The sequence below is a fragment of the Pseudophryne corroboree genome, chromosome 8, assembly GCF_028390025.1.
Source record: "Pseudophryne corroboree isolate aPseCor3 chromosome 8, aPseCor3.hap2, whole genome shotgun sequence".
Taxonomy (NCBI): domain Eukaryota; kingdom Metazoa; phylum Chordata; class Amphibia; order Anura; family Myobatrachidae; genus Pseudophryne; species Pseudophryne corroboree.
In genome coordinates, this window is record NC_086451.1 from 383588411 (window position 1) to 383606310 (window position 17900).

The window sequence follows — 17900 nt, forward strand, 5'->3', positions numbered from 1 at the left end:
AACGCGGTAGACTCAGGGACAGGTAAAACCACCTTCTTCGACAGTCTGGAAACAGATGCGTCAACTATGGGTGGGTTTTCCAATTTTTTTTCTATCCTCCCAGGGAAGGGAAAGGCAACCAAAACCCTTTTGGGGATCTGGAATTTTTTTCTCTGGGTTCTCCCAGGATTTTTCAAATAAAGCGTTTAATTCTTTAGACACAGGAAAGTTTAGCGAGGCTCTTATTGTCTGTGAAGTAAGCCTCCTCAACCTGCTCAGGAGTTGTCAGAAATGTTTAACACATCTCTAATAGCCTCAATCATGAGCTGCACCCCCTTAGCCAGGAATGCCGCCCCCTCAGCACATCCCCATCACCATATACTGTGTCAGAGTCAGTATCCGTGTCATCTTGCATAATCTGGGCAAGTGCACGTTTTTGTGGGTATATGCTAGGGGATTTTGAAGGAATAGGGACAGAACCTGACCAAACTGCCATAGACTTCTTTAATACCCGAGTTTCAGTCTCAGTATGAGCAACCCTAGTAGAGATCTGAGAGGTTCCCTGGACATGGCTATGTGAGAAACAAACACACACACACAGGAAAATGTCAGACACAGTTTCCCCCCAAGTATGCCACAAAGAAACACAGAACTTGGAGCCAGCACACACACAGCGCTTCCAAATGTAAATATATTCAACTACCTGGCGCTGACTGTGTACCTTAATAAACTACACAGTAATTTTACAGCCTCCTCACCTTCTACAACCCCCTGGTACCGAACAGGATACCTGGAGTTGCTTGGAGGGACAGCCTTCCCTGTCAGCGTCTCTGTACTGGATCTGCAGGCAGGAAAATGGCGCTGAAGGCTGCTGGGTCCGCTCTGAGGAGAAGCTTCGCCCCCTGAACATGGCGCTGCTTCCCACACTTTACATCCTTATACTGGCCTGAAGTATGGTGCAGGCAGCGTTACCGAGGTCCCTGACAGCGTGAGTGACCAGTGTAGGGCATAGGCGCTGGTTCAGGGCGCCCTCATAGCGCCGCACAGTGTACCGTCGAGCCTCCGGAGCGCAGTTAATACCGCGCTCCCACCCTGTCGCCGCCATCTTCACACCGGCTCCCCGCTTGTCAGGGGGGCCGGTGACTCACTCGCCACCGGAATCTTCTGGTTGTTATGGGGTGGCGGCATGCTGCGGGAGTGAGCGGTCGCCTGGGGCGGCTAACGATCATCACCCTCAGAAGCTCAGTGTTCTGTCAGCGGAGATAGTGGTTCGAACCCCTCAGGGCGGACACTACTCCCCCCCTAAGTCCCACGAAGCAGGGAGGCAGCCTGCCTGTGCCTAACTCACTCTTAGAAAAAAATAAAAACTAAAGAAGCTCTAGGAACTCCCCTAGCTGTGACCAACTCCTCCGGACACATTTTCTAAACAGAGTCTGGTAGGAGGGGCATAGAGGGAGGAACCAGCCCACACTATTAAACTATTAAAGTGCCAGGGGCTCCTAGTGGACCTGTCTATACCCCATAGTACTAATGTGGACCCCAGCATCCTCTAGGACATAAGAGAAAAATAAGTTCCATACAAATTGTATTTTCCAGACAGTACAGAGGGCTGTGTATCCGAAACAAGAGGGTCCCTCTGACCATGCAATTATGTTGCACTCAATCTTCTGTCATCTCAGCGCTATCATTCTGCTTAACTTAGCCAAACGATGTGTAATTCCCCATTACCTAATATACACCAGGATGCATTTCTCAGTTGATTCGGTGACTGGCACTTACCAGCTCTACCTAGACCCTTCCAGTTCGGCATCGAGGGCGATCTTTAAACGCACATTGTTAAGAGCTGAATCTTATAACAGTGATCTCTTGTTATATAACTATTGTTCCCATTAAGCTGTGCTACATAAGCGATTTTTAATTGCTGTGTAGAACGATTATCTCTTTCAATTACTCAATGTTCGGAAAAGCGAATAATTGCTAATCCCAGGAGATGTTAGCGGATTCTGGTCAGGAAACACTCATTGGAAATTAAAAGGAAGTCTTCATTTTTCTCTGGATCATTAATCTTAAAAAGATCAACCGCAAAAAACGGAACTGAATGCCACGGCTTTGGCTTTACTGCACACGATTTAAATATCCTGTGATCTCCCATGCTATGGAAGCACTCCCTGACCAGCTGCCTAGGATTAGAAAGTCATGGCCCTGTTAATCTATGGATAAGAATGACTGCCTAAAGTTTATGTAATAAGGTGCGTCTCAGAAAACAAGGGATCATCATGTAGTGAGATGACCCCAACATACGGCCTGATATAGAGATCTATGCGGATGCCTTCACAGCTGCGCCAAAATATGCATTTTACGCTGCCACCGGGAGATTTGTATGGAGACAAAACAATAAAATAAATTCAGTGTACAGAATAGGCATTGTGTCTCATATTGTTTCTAATGAGTTGTGCTTCACTAGTGATCACTGATCGCTTTAATACTGATGCGTGAAAAGAGGAGAAAGTGTCCTCATCAGGTAACCAGGAAATACGGGATTACAAATCCCAGGCATTATGTGACGTAGACAAATACAGTGGCATAACATAACAGATACAGGTTACCCTTAGGGTCAACTTAAACCCAAAATTGAAATAAAAAGTAGATGCTGCAAGTGTGAGACAAATGTTGGGAACAGCATAAAACATGACAAGATAAAAGAAAAAAAAAAAAAACAGAAAGAAAACAGGATACGTTTACATATAAAAACACACAAGCACCTGTTGTCTCAATATTTCCACGTGTAAAACAAATTCCATATTTCAGCCTGCAGCCTCTTTACATTCCTGCTACATGCGCATCTGTTCCGTGGCCAGACAATATTCATTGTTACAGAACAGGTTAAAAAAAATTCCTTTCCAGGACACAGACCCGAAGCTAATAAAGAAAACGTGTAGGCTGGTAGGGAGTGGTGGCATCTGTTCCACAACTTCCCCTAAGGCTTGGGTGACCACAGTGTAAGGGGATCTGCAAATAACACTGCTTTATCGGGCTCGCCTTACCAGCGAGTGCTATTCCCTTCTCCCCATCTCATGCACCGTACATCACTGCCTGATCCTAATACTCTCTGTATACCACGTGTAGCTGGCACCTTATTATTTTATATGAATCTATAGAACGCACAAGGGCCCTCATTCCGAGTTGTTCGCTCGCTAGCCGCTTTTCGCAGCAGTGCACACGCTAAGCCGCTGCCTACTGGGAGTGAATCTTAGCTTAGCAAAATTGCGAACGAAAGATTCTCAAAATTGCGATTAGAAATTTCTTAGCAGTTTCTGAGTAGCTCGAGACTTACTCTGCCATTGCGATCAGTTCAGTCAGTTTCGTTCCTGGTTTGACGTCACAAACACGGGTGGTCTTCAGTATGCCGGCGGTCGGGCTCCCGGCGACCAGCATACCGGCGCCGGGAGCCCGACAGCCGGCATACCGACACTTATTCTCCCTCGTGGGGGTCCACGACCCCCCTGGAGGGAGAATAAAATAGTGTGGCGAGGGGCTCATTTGCGCTCGCCACACTGTTGGTAAGCCGGCGGCCTGCTTCCCGGCGCCAGTATGCTGGTCGCCGGGAGATTGTAGTGAACCCCACAAACACACCCAGCGTTCGCCCAGGCACTCCCCCATTTCTCCAGCCACTCCCGCGTTTTTCCCAGAAACGGTAGCGTTTTTTCACACACTCCCATAAAACGGCCAGTTTCCACCCAGAAACACCCACTTCCTGTCAATCACATTACGATCACCAGAACGAAGAAAAAACCTCGTAATGCCGTGAGTAAAATACCAAACTTCTTAGCAAATTTACTTGGCGCAGTCGCAGTGCGAACATTGCGCATGCGCAATTAGCGGAAAATCGCTGCGATGCGAAGAAAATTACCGAACGAACAACTCGGAATGAGGGCCAATGTGTTCATCCGCCCATAAGAACAATCATTCGGAAATGCTGCACACATTTCGTGTGACCTGCGCATTTCTGTGACTCCTGGTGCCAGGTAGGCACATTTTAACACAAGCTAACACTAGAGGCACAGAACGGCTAAACTTGCTGGTGACAGTATACAGACCATGCATAGCCAGAGATGGAAAGGAATGCACATAGTCAGGACCCCGCCCGCAGGTCACAGCCAGCAGAGGAAGGCGAGAATAGCACAGCAGGTGCATACCGCACCCTAAGGGCGCCCTCAGGCCTCCCTGCTGTCCAGCTGCTGCGTGGGGGGTGAGTGTGCCCAAAACAAAGGCAGCAGACAGGAAGTTTTATAAATAAGGGCAACTATTAGGAAGTGGAAGGACCCTCCTAGCATCACACATTTTAAAGAGCTGCAGAAATTAGGCAGGAATCCCCATTAACAGAAACCTGAGCCCGGCCAAATGTCAATCATACAAATACATACAGAAAACAGAGAGGGGCCAGGTCTGAGTCAGACGGCTCTTTTCTCGCACGCAAATATAGAGCGTTAGCACACAGCTCATGTGCATCTTTGTATTGGACTGAGATATGCAGAGTCAGACGGATCTTTACCGGATCTTGCTTTGCGTCAAACGGGCACTATGGGGGTGACAACACCACAATCGCACACAACTGTTCTATGTTGTGAGAGAGTCAAGGGAATATCATAGCTGCGTAATTCTGAGTCATGCATATGGATAAAGGAAGCCGGTCGCAGGCGGATTTCTGTCACCTAACAGTGGGTAGGTGCATCTGCCGGTACTAATGGTGACAGCTGCGGCTGTAGACAAAATAACAGTGGGCGGAGCAGCTTCCTGCTTGAAGCCGCAAGGATGCTCATATTAGCCCTGCGGAAACTGCCATTAGCATTAAATAGTACAAGAGGCTCCTGCAGCATCACACATACACAGCAGACTCAGAATCAGTCACATGGCGTGACAGGCCAGATACAGCGCAGGCCAAGGAATCTGGAAAAAAAATAAAAAAATAAGAATTTACTTACCGATAATTCTATTTCTCGTAGTCCGTAGTGGATGCTGGGAACTCCGTAAGGACCATGGGGAATAGCGGCTCCGCAGGAGACTGGGCACAAAAGTAAAGCTTTAGGACTACCTGGTGTGCACTGGCTCCTCCCCCCATGACCCTCCTCCAAGCCTCAGTTAGGATACTGTGCCCGGACGAGCGTACACAATAAGGAAGGATTTTGAATCCCGGGTAAGACTCATACCAGTCACACCAATCACACCGTACAACCTGTGATCTGAACCCAGTTAACAGCATGATAACAGAGGAGCCTCTGAAAAGATGGCTCACAACAATAATAACCCGATTTTTGTAACAATAACTATGTACAAGTATTGCAGACAATCCGCACTTGGGATGGGCGCCCAGCATCCACTACGGACTACGAGAAATAAAATTATCGGTAAGTAAATTCTTATTTTCTCTGACGTCCTAGTGGATGCTGGGAACTCCGTAAGGACCATGGGGATTATACCAAAGCTCCCAAACGGGCGGGAGAGTGCGGATGACTCTGCAGCACCGAATGAGAGAACTCCAGGTCCTCCTCAGCCAGGGTATCAAATTTGTAGAATTTAGCAAACGTGTTTGCTCCTGACTAAGTAGCTGCTCTGCAAAGTTGTAAAGCCGAGACCCCTCGGGCAGCCGCCCAAGATGAGCCCACCTTCCTTGTGGAATGGGCTTTTACAGATTTTGGCTGTGGCAGGCCTGCCACAGAATGTGCAAGCTGAATTGTACTACAAATCCAACGAGCAATAGTCTGCTTAGAAGCAGGAGCACCCAGCTTGTTGGGTGCATACAGGATAAACAGCGAGTCAGATTTTCTGACTCCAGCCGTCCTGGAAACATATATTTTCAGGGCCCTGACTACGTCCAGCAACTTGAAGTCCTCCAAGTCCCTAGTAGCCGCAGGTACCACAATAGGCTGGTTCAAGTGAAACGCTGAAACCACCTTAGGGAGAAATTGAGGACGAGTCCTCAATTCTGCCCTGTCCGTATGAAAAATTAGGTAAGGGCTTTTATAGGATAAAGCCGCCAATTCTGAGACACGCCTGGCTGAAGCCAGGGCCAACATGTGATTTTAGGAACCCCAAAACTACATTGAGATCCCAAGGTGCCACTGGAGGCACAAAAGGAGGCTGTATATGCAGTACCCCCTTGACAAACGTCTGAACTTCAGGAACTGAAGCCAGTTCTTTCTGGAAGAAAATCGACAGGGCCGAAATTTGAACCTTAATGGACCCTAATTTTAGGCCCATAGATAGTCCTGTTTGCAGGAAATGCAGGAAACGACCCAGTTGAAATTCCTCTGTAGGGGCCTTCCTGGCCTCGCACCACGCAACATATTTACGCCAAATACGGTGATAATGCTGTACGGTTACATCCTTCCTGGCTTTGATCAGGGTAGGGATGACTTCCTCCGGAATGCTTTTTTCCTTCAGGATCCGGCGTTCAACCGCCATGCCGTCACACGCAGCCGCGGTAAGTCTTGGAACAGACAGGGTCCCTGCTGGAGCAGGTCCCTTCTTAGAGGTAGAGGCCACGGGTCCTCTGTGAGCATCTCTTGAAGTTCCGGGTACCAAGTCCTTCTTGGCCAATCCGGAGCCACGAGTATAGTCCTTACTCCTCTCCTTCTTATGATTCTCAGTACCTTGGGTATGAGAGGCAGAGGAGGGAACACATACACTGACTGGTACACCCACGGTGTTACCAGAGCGTCCACAGCTATTGCCTGAGGGTCCCTTGACCTGGCGCAATACCTGTCTAGTTTTTTGTTGAGGCGGGACGCCATCATGTCCACCTTTGGTTTTTCCCAACGGTTCACAATCATGTGGAAGACTTCTGGGTGAAGTCCCCACTCTCCCGGGTGGAGGTCGTGTCTGCTGAGGAAGTCTGCTTCCCAGTTGTCCACTCCCGGAATGAACACTGCTGACAGTGCTATCACATGATTTTCCGCCCAGCTAAGAATCCTTGCAACTTCTGCCATTGCCCTCCTGCTTCTTGTGCCGCCCTGTCTGTTTACGTGGGCGACTGCCGTGATGTTGTCTGACTGGATCAGCACCGGCTGACCTTGAAGCAGAGGTCTTGCTAGGCTTAGAGCATTGTAGATGGCCCTTAGCTCCAGGATATTTATGTGAAGTGATGTCTCCAGGCTTGACCACAAGCCCTGGAAATTCCTTCCCTGTGTGACTGCTCCCCAGCCTCTCAGGCTGGCATCCGTGGTCACCAGGACCCAGTCCTGAATGCCGAATCTGCGGCCCTCTAGAAGATGAGCACTCTGCAACCACCACAGGAGAGACACCCTTGTCCTTGGTGACAAGAGTATCCGCTGATGCATCTGAAGATGCGACCCGGACCATTTGTCTAGCAGATCCCACTGGAAGGTTCTTGCGTGGAATCTGCCGAATGGGATTGCTTCGTAAGAAGCCACCATCTTTCCCAGGACCCTTGTGCATTGATGCACTGAGACTTGGCCTGGTTTTAGGAGATTTCTGACTAGTTCGGATAACTCCCTGGCTTTCTCCTCCGGGAGAAACACCTTTTTCTGGACTGTGTCCAGGATCATCCCTAGGAATAGAAGTCGTGTCGTCGGGATCAGCTGTGATTTTGGAATATTGAGACTCCAACCGTGCTGGCGCAGCACTATCTGAGATAGTGCTACCCCGACTTCCAACTGTTCCCTGGATCTTGTCCTTATCAGGAGATCGTCCAAGTAAGGGATAACTAAAACTCCCTTCCTTCGAAGGAGTATCATCATTTCGGCCATTACCTTGGTAAAGACCCGGGGTGCCGTGGACAATCCAAACGGCAGCGTCTGAAACTGAGTGACAGTTCTGTACCACAAACCTGAGGTACCCTTGGTGAGAAGGGTAAATTGGGACATGTAGGTAAGCATCTTTGATGTCCAGAGACACCATTAGTCCCCTTCTTCCAGGTTTGCAATCACTGCTCTGAGTGACTCCATCTTGAATTTGAACCTTTGTATGTAAGTGTTCAAGGATTTTAGGTTTAAAATTGGTCTCCCCGAGCCGTCCGGCTTCGGTACCACAAATAGTGTGGAATAGTACCCCTTTCCGTGTTGTAGGAGGGGTACCTTGATTATCACCTGCTGGGAATACAGCTTGTGAATGGCTTCCAATACTGCCTCCCTGTCTGAGGGAGACGTCTGTAAAGCAGACTTTAGAAAACGGCGAGGGGGAGACATCTCGAATTCCAATTTGTACCCCTGAGATACCACCTGAAGGATCCAGGGGTCCACTTGCGAGTGGGCCCACTGCGCACTGAACTTCTTGAGACGGGCCCCCACCGTGCCTGAGTCCGCTTGTAAAGCCCCAGCGTCATGCTGAGGACTTTGCGGAGGCGGGAGAGGGCTTTTGCTCCTGGGAACTGGCTGTTTGTTGCAGCCTTTTCCCTCTCCCTCTGCCACGGGACAGAAATGAGGCGCCTTTTGCCCGCTTGCCCTTATGGGGCCGAAAGGACTGCGCCTGATAATACGGCGTCTTCTTAGGTTGAGAAGCTACCTGGGGTAAAAATGTGGATTTTCCAGCAGTTGCCGTGGCTACCAGGTCTGATAGACCTACCCCAAATAACTCCTCCCCCTTATAAGGCAATACTTCCATGTGCCTTTTAGAATCCGCATCACCTGACCACTGCCGCGTCCATAAACCTCTTCTTGCAGAAATGGACAGATGCGCTAACTCTTGATGCCAGTCGGCAAATATCCCTCTGTGCATCACGCATATATAGAAATGCATCCTTCAAATGCTCTATCGTCAGTAATATACTGTCCCTATCTAGGGTATCAATATTTTCCGTCAGGGAATCCGACCACGCCAGGCCCGCACTGCACATCCAGGCTGAGGCGATTGCTGGTCGCAGTATAACACCCGTGTGAGTGTATATACATTTCAGGATATTCTCCAGCTTTCTATCGGCAGGTTCCTTTAGGGCGGCCGTATCAGGAGAGGGTAGTGCTACCTGTTTAGACAAGCGTGTGAGCGCTTTATCCACCCTAGGGGGTGTTTCCCAACGTGCCCTATCCTCTGGCGGGAAAGGGTACGATGCCAATAACCTTTTAGGAATTATCAGTTTTTTATCGGGGGAAACCCACGCCTCATCACACACTTCATTTAATTCCTCGGATACAGGAAAAACTACAGGCAGTTTTTTTTTCTCACCAAACATAATACCCTTTTTAGTGGTACTTGTATTATCAGAAATATGCAATACATTTTTCATTGCTTTAATCATGTAACGTGTGGCCCTAGTGGAAGTCACGTTTGTCTCCTCATCATCGACACTGGAGTCAGTATCCGTGTCTGTGTCTGCCATTTGAGGTAACGGGCGTTTTAAAGCCCCTGATGGCGTTTGAGACCCCTGGACAGGCACAAGCTGAGTAGCCGGCTGTCTCATGTCGTCAACTGTCTGTCATAAAGAGCTGACACTGTCACGCAATTCCTTCCATAAGCTCATCCACTCAGGTGTCGACTCCCTAGGGGGTGACAACTCTATAATAGGCAATTGCTCCGCCTCCATCTCATTTTCCTCCTCAAACATGTCGACACAATCGTACCGACACACCGCACACACACAGGGAATGCTCTGATAGAGGACAGGACCCCACTAGCCCTTTGGGGAGACAGAGGGAGAGTATGCCAGCACACACCAGAGCGCTATATATAGACAGGAATACCACTATAAAATGTGCTTTTCCCTTTATAGCTGCTGTTAGTATCAAAACTGCGCCAAATTAGTGCCCCCCTCTCTTTTTTACCCTTTTCTGTAGTGCAGGACTGCAGGGGAGAGTCAGGGAGACGTCCTTCCAGCGGAGCTGTGATGGAAAATGGCGCCCGTGTGCTGAGGAGATAGGCTCCGCCCCCTTCTCGGCGGCCTTTTCTCCCGCTTTTTGGTGAGTTCTGGCAGGGGTTAAAATACATCCATATAGCCCTGGGGGTTATATGTGGTGTATTTATGCCAGCCAAGGTGTTTACATTGATGCTCAGGGCGCCCCCCCCTAGCGCCCTGCACCCTCAGTGACCGAAGTGTGAAGTGTGCCTGAGTAACAATGGCGCACAGCTGCAGTGCTGTGCGCTACCTTGTTGAAGACTGATGTCTTCTGCCGCCGATTTTTCCGGACCTCTTCTTGCTTCTGGCTCTGTAAGGGGGCCGGCGGCGCGGCTCTGGGACCGAGCTCCGAGGCTGGGCCTGTGTTCGGTCCCTCTGGAGCTAATGGTGTCCAGTAGCCTAAGAAGCCCAAGCTGGCTGCAAGCAGGCAGGTTTGCTTCTTCTCCCCTTAGTCCCTCGATGCAGTGAGCCTGTTGCCAGCAGGTCTCACTGAAAATAAAAAACCTAAAACTAAACTTTCACTAAGAAGCTCAGGAGAGCCCCTAGTGTGCACCCTTCTCGGCCGGGCACAAAAATCTAACTGAGGCTTGGAGGAGGGTCATAGGGGGAGGAGCCAGTGCACACCAGGTAGTCCTAAAGCTTTACTTTTGTGCCCAGTCTCCTGCGGAGCCGCTATTCCCCATGGTCCTTACGGAGTTCCCAGCATCCACTAGGACGTCAGAGAAAAAGCCTCAGCAAACTACTGGGACTTCCGCCCTTGGACTCACTCAGAGGGTCTGCCCAGCCGCAGTTCCCATCATCCTTTCTCCATGAATGTTACAGGAAATCCAAATTTTCCCGTTTGAATAGCTTCCATGTCACAGAGTTACCTGCATGTTAGATGGAGACTGCTGTCCAGCAACTTTGGTGTTTCATTCCAGGCCATCACGCAAAGCAGCCCCCATGCACTACCAGCCCCAGCTCCCCCCAGCTCCACAGTCATAATAGGTCCGGTTTCTTATACTGGGCCACAGCTTACTTTCAGCAGACTAGTACATGTGGGAGGGTGCGGGCACCACTCTTTTTCCAGGGAGACTTGTCAATAAAAGGATAATAACATCAACAACAAAGATATGAAGAAATTAAACTTTCACAGTTATTTTGTACAGCCATACAATATTTTATATTAAACTGCAAATTTGCATATGTTCCTACCGCACTCACGGAAAGCACACAAGATATGAAATAACTAAAAACAAAGCACCATGCAACTGAGCATCAAACAGCGGGCAACCACTTATAGGGAGGAATTCAACTGCCAGCAACTTGTTTGCCCAGGGGAATTTGCATGATACCCACTGCAGCGAGCAAATTTGAACAAAAGGGGTGCGAATCGGGCTGCCGCAATGGCAATTCACTCCCTACGTCCACAAATGAATTCCTCCCATAAACCAAGACAAGAATGCACAATGCTCTCCGCCAATAAAGAAAAGAAAAGAAAAAAAAAAAAACACTGCAAAGGTCTTAAAAAGCAAAGCACAATTGAGTGTTTAAATCAAAAACTGCAAGACACATCCAGCAGTCTGAAATGAAATACTCAATGGCTGCTGAGGTGGGCCAAAAAGCTGAAACAGCAAAGCATAGCATGATCCAAAACCAGCATGTTAGTCATTCCCATCTTTTAACATTCACTTGTGTGTTTATTTTGTGCTCAGAGCATGTGTTACTTACGAGACTGCAAATCAGTCACCAAGACATATTAAGCAGTAGGTTTTTTTCCTTCAGTCCTTCCTCTGCACATAAAATATGCTATCTTAGCCAATCAATCAACTTATACCTAGGCATGGGATATTTAGTTCTAGACCAATCCCCCCTCTTCTTGCCCCCCCTAAAAATTGATTTATTAATACAACGGTACAAGCAATACTAATGGGCAAAACCATGTGCACTGCAGGGGGGGCAGATAATGTGCAGAGAGAGTTAGATTTGGGTGGGGTGTGTTTAAACTGAAATCTAAATTGCAGTGTGAAAATAAAGCAGCCAGTATTTACCCTGCACAGAAACAATATAACCCACCCAAATCGAACGCTCTCTCTCTCTGCACGTTATATCTGCCCCCAGCCCCCTGCAGTGCACATGGTTTTGCCCATTAGAGAACAAATTTGCTGCTGTGATCAGGTCCGAGTTAGGCCCATAGTCCCACAGGCTGAGTCTTATGACCATTACTATGACCATTAATACTAGTAAACAACTCCAGCTACTAATACAAGGTTAACTATGAAACATGGAGAGTTACTGAACTGAATGATCCCTAATGTTCGCTTAGTGAATCAGAACCCAGCAGCCCCCCCATCAGCCTTCCTTCTATACAGAGCCCCAAGCTAGCAGGCACTGCGTTGGGAAGGGTTGGCGGCTAGTAGGTACGTAAGAGAAGACATTACTACCTTGCAAGAGGAAGAAGTCAGCTGGAGTTTTCTTGAGCGCAGCTTTTGCTTTTTCGCCGTTCCAGTCAATTTCCAAGACGTCCTTCAACTGGCAGAACTCTATTTTCTGACAAGGACAAAAGCAGAGAAGTTTGGAGTCGCAGTGGGAATGTTTCTCAGAGAAAAGTTGAACTTACTGTCATTCCAACCACCCGCCTCCCTCCTTTCCACGCACCCCCACCCCCCCTCCGAGCGCTTTAAAACATTTAGACAGCGAGAGGAACATTGATTGGGGCCGCTGCAATGTCACTTGTGGATAATGAGACTGAGTGTTCCAGCTGCTAAGGACATCGTGCTCTACTTTCCCAGCAAACTTTTTTTGTTTTTTTCTAACTTTACTCACCTAGAATTTTTATTGTGTGTGACAAATTCCTGGACAGTACAACACTGCCTTATACATCACCTCGGCATCCCAACACTTACAGCAAAGGGAGCTCCGCACATTGCTTACCGATTATACAACTCCACTACCACTGTGTACAAGTCGTTTACCACAGAGGAGGGGTCCTAGGGTCATGGTTATTCAGAAGTATTCTTGTGTCAGGAGAAGAATTAGGCAAACACAAGTACAACTGCCATAATATAGTGTTGCATTTTAGAAAACTCCATCTTCACCACATATAAAACAGACGGATGCCTAAGGAATGTAATTTATCAGGATATACACGGTCGAGTCACATTGTTATGACCTCCTCCTACATTTGACGTCGGCCGCACGTAGCCCATGAAGTAAGTCACGTGTAGTGAGCGGTCTTTATGGGTATGTAAGGTGTGCAATAGGCCGTCAGGCACACATCACTCATTGCGGTCATGGGTAAAAGGGGCGATTTATCAGAGTTACAAAAAGGGATGATAATCATCGGCATTCGGGCCAAGGATGGCAGAATTTCTGAAACAGCGCAGATAGTGAACATTGCGAATAACAGACATGGACAAACTGTGGAGCACCACGTGCCATTGGTGTGAGAGACGAACGTCGCTACGAAGATGCATGAGAGCTGACAGACACGCTACAGTGGAGCAACTCACAGTCAAAATGAACCTGGGGGCTACCAGACGTGTGTCTAAAGTGAAAGTTCAGCCCATCTAGCTGCTGTCCGTGCGGCACGCGGCGGTGATTTGACTGTATAGTAATTCTGTGACCTACTCTGTCTCCTGGGTTCCTCCCACCCCTAGGAGGCTGTGCAGCAGGGAATAGGACACCTGTGTGTGATGGAAACTTACTGGTAATGCAAACTTCCCACAAAATCACTTCATGCGGTTCTACCGCATTGTATATGAAATGGGTTGTGTAGAGGGGTGTAGTACAGTATGCCGGCTCCCGGCGACCAGAATACCAACGCCGGGAGCCCGACCGCCAGCATACCGGCAGCGTGGCGAGCGCTAAGGAGCCCCTTGCGGGAGAATAGCTGTCGGTATGCCGGGTGTCGGAATTCCGGCGCCGGTATGTGCGCCGGGATCCCGACATTCGGCATACTGAAGACCACCCGTGTAGAGAATGCCGGGGTCAGAATACAGGCAGGGGAAGTATACTTACTGTCCCCAAATGTTCTCCTAACCCTCCCTCCCCACAGTCTAAACCTAACCTCCCCCTCCCCACTACCATGGCTTATCTCTCCAGTGCCCTGGTACTTGCATGTTCGACATCCTGGCGGTCGGTATCCCGGCACCAGGCAGGTGACCCTATTCAGGATGCTGGTGTCGGCATTCCGAGTAGTGTCAGGATCCCGGTGTCTGTATTTCGTCTGCCGGGATCTTGACTGGATCGCATTTGAAATGTATTTCTAACCAGCCAACAGAAGTTAACAATACCTGCAGGCAACAGGACAATAAACCCTACCTCTCAATCTTACTGCTTAGGCATTAGCATTACCCCAGAGTTGTCCTTTGCACCAAATATTCTGTACCCAAATCATGTTATACACATCTAAGAAACACAGCCAGAATATGCCAATATCTTACATAAGACACTACTAAAACTTAATTTTTACACTCATTACCTCCTGCATTAATTACTGCAATAGTCTCCTTACCGGCTTTCCCCTTAACAGACGTTTACTCCTACAATCTATTCATCAGACCAGTTTGCTTTATATGGAAAAACTATTATTCACTATATTATATTTAACATATTTAGGGTGGGATGTATTAAGATACATCGCCGCCCCTCGCAGCGACACTAATATTCGATTAGCATCGCAAAGCGATGACAGAGGCTCCCTGCAATACCTGTGAGAAAGTTTGCAGGGGGTCTCTGTGGGGTCTGTCACCTCGCAGCCCCGGGAGGTGACGTGTGCTGGGAGGCCCCAGGCTCCTCCTCCTCCCCCTTGCAGCCGGAAGGAGACATGGCTGTGATGCGGAGGAGGTGGAGGATCATGGAGCTGCACCGGGATGCTGCCTAGACACAGGTGAGGGAGGGCGCGGGGGAAGGGGAGGCGGCAGGTGTGGCGGTGTGAAAGAATCCCATAGGCTTCTATAGGGTATTGCCATAAAAAGAAGCAGATACACTCAGCGTTGAAAACCCGGCAGCGAGGCTATAGTACATAAAAAAATGCGGTAAACCCCCTGAAAACGGGGGTTTTACTGAATTTTCCCTTTAGTACATCCCACCCTTGGCGTTTATCAGCCATGAAGCTCTCCAACTGTTGTGAAACTACAGATCCCAGCATGCCCTATCAGAGTTTTGCTATTAAGGAATGCTAAAACTGTGGCAGTGCTTGCTGGGATGTGTAGTAAGTTTCACACCAGCTGGAGAGCCACAAGTTGGCCAGGACTGCTACAGAAGAGCTATGCTTGCAGGGAGATGGGTAACGGGACAATGTGAACCATCTTATGAGAACTGTATATGAAGATCTGCGAATCCCACAAGACGCTGTGCACATTAGATAGACGTGTACCTTAGGTTTACGGGCTCATTCTTTACACAACGCTGACCTAATCCTGAAGTTTCCCACACAACAATGGCTCCTCTGTCCCAGCTAATATCAGCCCCCAGGAAGAGTGACCTTTTGACTTGAACTCTGTGGATTTAAGTACTTTGGACCTAGACAGTCTGTGAACTCCATACATCTTTACAAACAGTTCTACTTGAAACTAAATGAAACCTTATTCTGGATGACAGTCGCCTGGAGGAAAGGCTGCACAAACTTTGTTCTCTGCGACCCTGAACACACCTTACTGGGAAAGGTGAACTGATGTCATCACTAATGACACTTGCAAGATTAAGGTCAAGATGAACTATAAATGAAGCTTTTCAACAGGATACAGACAGAAGGGAATCACCGCCGACCACAGTAATAATTGCACCCTCTCATTAGGCTGTGAAATGACAATAGTAAAGAATATATATATATATATTACAAATCACTTTGCCCGTCAAAATCTGTGACTTTTACTTTATTGCAAGCATAAGACTTTCAGTTTCCTCAAAATAAAGTATTAAGAAAGATTACATAAGCGACTCAATGCATCAAAGCCGCATAAGTATCCATTACCTACGCTTCAGGTTTCTTGCCAGTCCTTTCACAAATCATTATCCCCTTTTCAAAATTGCTTTAGAGGTTACAAAACATGGCTGCCAGTCAGACTCATTTCCTCGGTCATGTGAAGGCAGAGGAAAAGGGGAATGAGGGGCATCTCTTACAGTACTTTGGGCAGAGCTCAGATAGGATTTGCAAAGCCTCTGCTCATTGCATCATGGGCCTGATTCATACTGTGTTTGAATGCAAACTGAATGGTTTGCATACAAACACAAAGTTTGGAGTCCGCCCAGGCATGATAATCATTATGCGCAGAAAGGGTCTCGCAATGTCGCTCACAGCCACATGATTGACATCAGCTGCAGCGTTTGGGCGGCGGCACAGTTTTTCAAAATTTTAGCGTGTCGCACCCATTTTGAAGACATGACGGTCCAGGGTCTACATTGTTGGTTGGCCGGTGCCTGTAAAAATCCTCAGACGCAGCACTTGGATACTTGTTAATGCTAACGGGAGGCGTCAAGCTCCTACAGACGCCTCCTGCTGCATTAGAATATTAAATGGACGGAATTGCACAGACGCTTCCATGCAGCTGTGCAATTCCATGGAAACATGTACCATGTGACTGGTTGTCATGGTAGTCAGTGAAGAATTATAAATTATTACAAGCAGCCTAAAGAAACAAACTAAGGGTAAATGGTAAATATCAAGTTATTTCTAATAGCCTGCCACAGCGATTTATAGGCCTGAGTCAGAGTTGTACGCAATGCCTATGTGTACGGAAATTATTGGGCGACCTCGTAGGCATCACAGACACAATGCGCATGCGCGACAATTAACTAGCGACAATGGATGCAGAGAGTATTTATTTGCAAAGTGATTAGTGGGCATTGACAGTTTGTGGGAGGTCATAAGGAGGCGCTGCAAAAATGCAGGCATGTCACAACCTTTTGCAGGGGCAGCCTGCGACTGCACTCCCAAACATGGCACCAGCCTCTCCGTTCCCTACGGACTTCATCACGTCCATAGTTACTCAGGACTGAGACAATCCAATGATCCGCGACTGAGGCGGTGTCTTTGTACGCAGTTGCTTGGATCTGTGAAGCCGCCGTTGGGAGCCTCCATACAAATCCTGCAGCTGAGATATTTGCACTGGATCTGCATAGGGTATCGCAGCTGAATGCATTAGCATACAACACTGAATCAGGCTCTATGCCAACACACATTTTTTCATGGGATTGCAACTTTTACAAAGGTTATTTGCACACTGGGGGGGTATCTATTACACAGACAGGGGTCCATCCCTATGCGGCCCCAGTACTGTCAGGCACCTAAAGCCAAAACTCATGCGAGCTGCAAAATGACATAAGGGCCGAGATCTATAGCACTTCTCGAAATGCTGCCCAATCAGGAGCTGGTGTTCTATCCGTGCATCCATGTTCTACACTTACACATGCAGTTCTAACCAGCTTCAATGCAACTAACCAAATCAAGTGGATTCTGCTTTAGTTACATGGCAAAACCTGTGCAGACCCCCCCAGGGGAGAAACCCCAAACTGCGTAAGATTCTCCTAGACACACAGACACGTCTCACCCAATATTTGTCTCTTTAGAAAAGAAGGGAGACTTAAATCTCATGAAAAAACATAAAATATAACATTCAGTTTCTCCGTCATTATTTAGGTCACTCGGTACAAATTACAAGACTTTCTACTTGAACGCTCCACATTTGTAATTATCTTTAACAACATTGTTACATGGTGTAATAAAGCGCAGCGCTACCACACTAAATGCCCTAAGCATGCCCCTCTATGTGTTCTAATCCTGTCACTCCGGAAAACCCTGCACCCTGCATGGCTAACACTAGTGAGTATGATACGCTCCACAGGACCGTCAGTCTTCTCAAGTGCGCTAGTACCGAGGGAGGTAGGACCCCGCTGAGACATTAAGCTAAATTGCAAAATGTTCAGACACTATTGTGTTCTTCCAGGCTGTGCATTTGCTCACCAGTAGGGAATAAAACACACATCCCCCAAAGCATTTTCTAATTTAAATATGTCACTTTGCAAAGTCTGTCAAGTAAAAAAACGAACTCCCATTTGCAACACTTAAGCGTTTGCAAGCACCTAAGGCATCCTA

At 48.0% G+C, this 17900-nt stretch overlaps 1 protein-coding gene across 2 annotated transcripts in view; it reads right to left on the bottom strand.

The window, feature by feature from the left end:
• Positions 1 to 17900, bottom strand: part of SAE1 (SUMO1 activating enzyme subunit 1) — a 108117-nt gene that overhangs the window by 35417 nt on the left and 54800 nt on the right. For both annotated transcript variants that reach the window (XM_063937643.1, XM_063937642.1), the window contains exon 6: positions 12247 to 12352. In XM_063937643.1, the coding sequence (XP_063793713.1) occupies positions 12247 to 12352 (106 nt within the window). The remainder of the gene's footprint in view (positions 1 to 12246; positions 12353 to 17900) is intronic.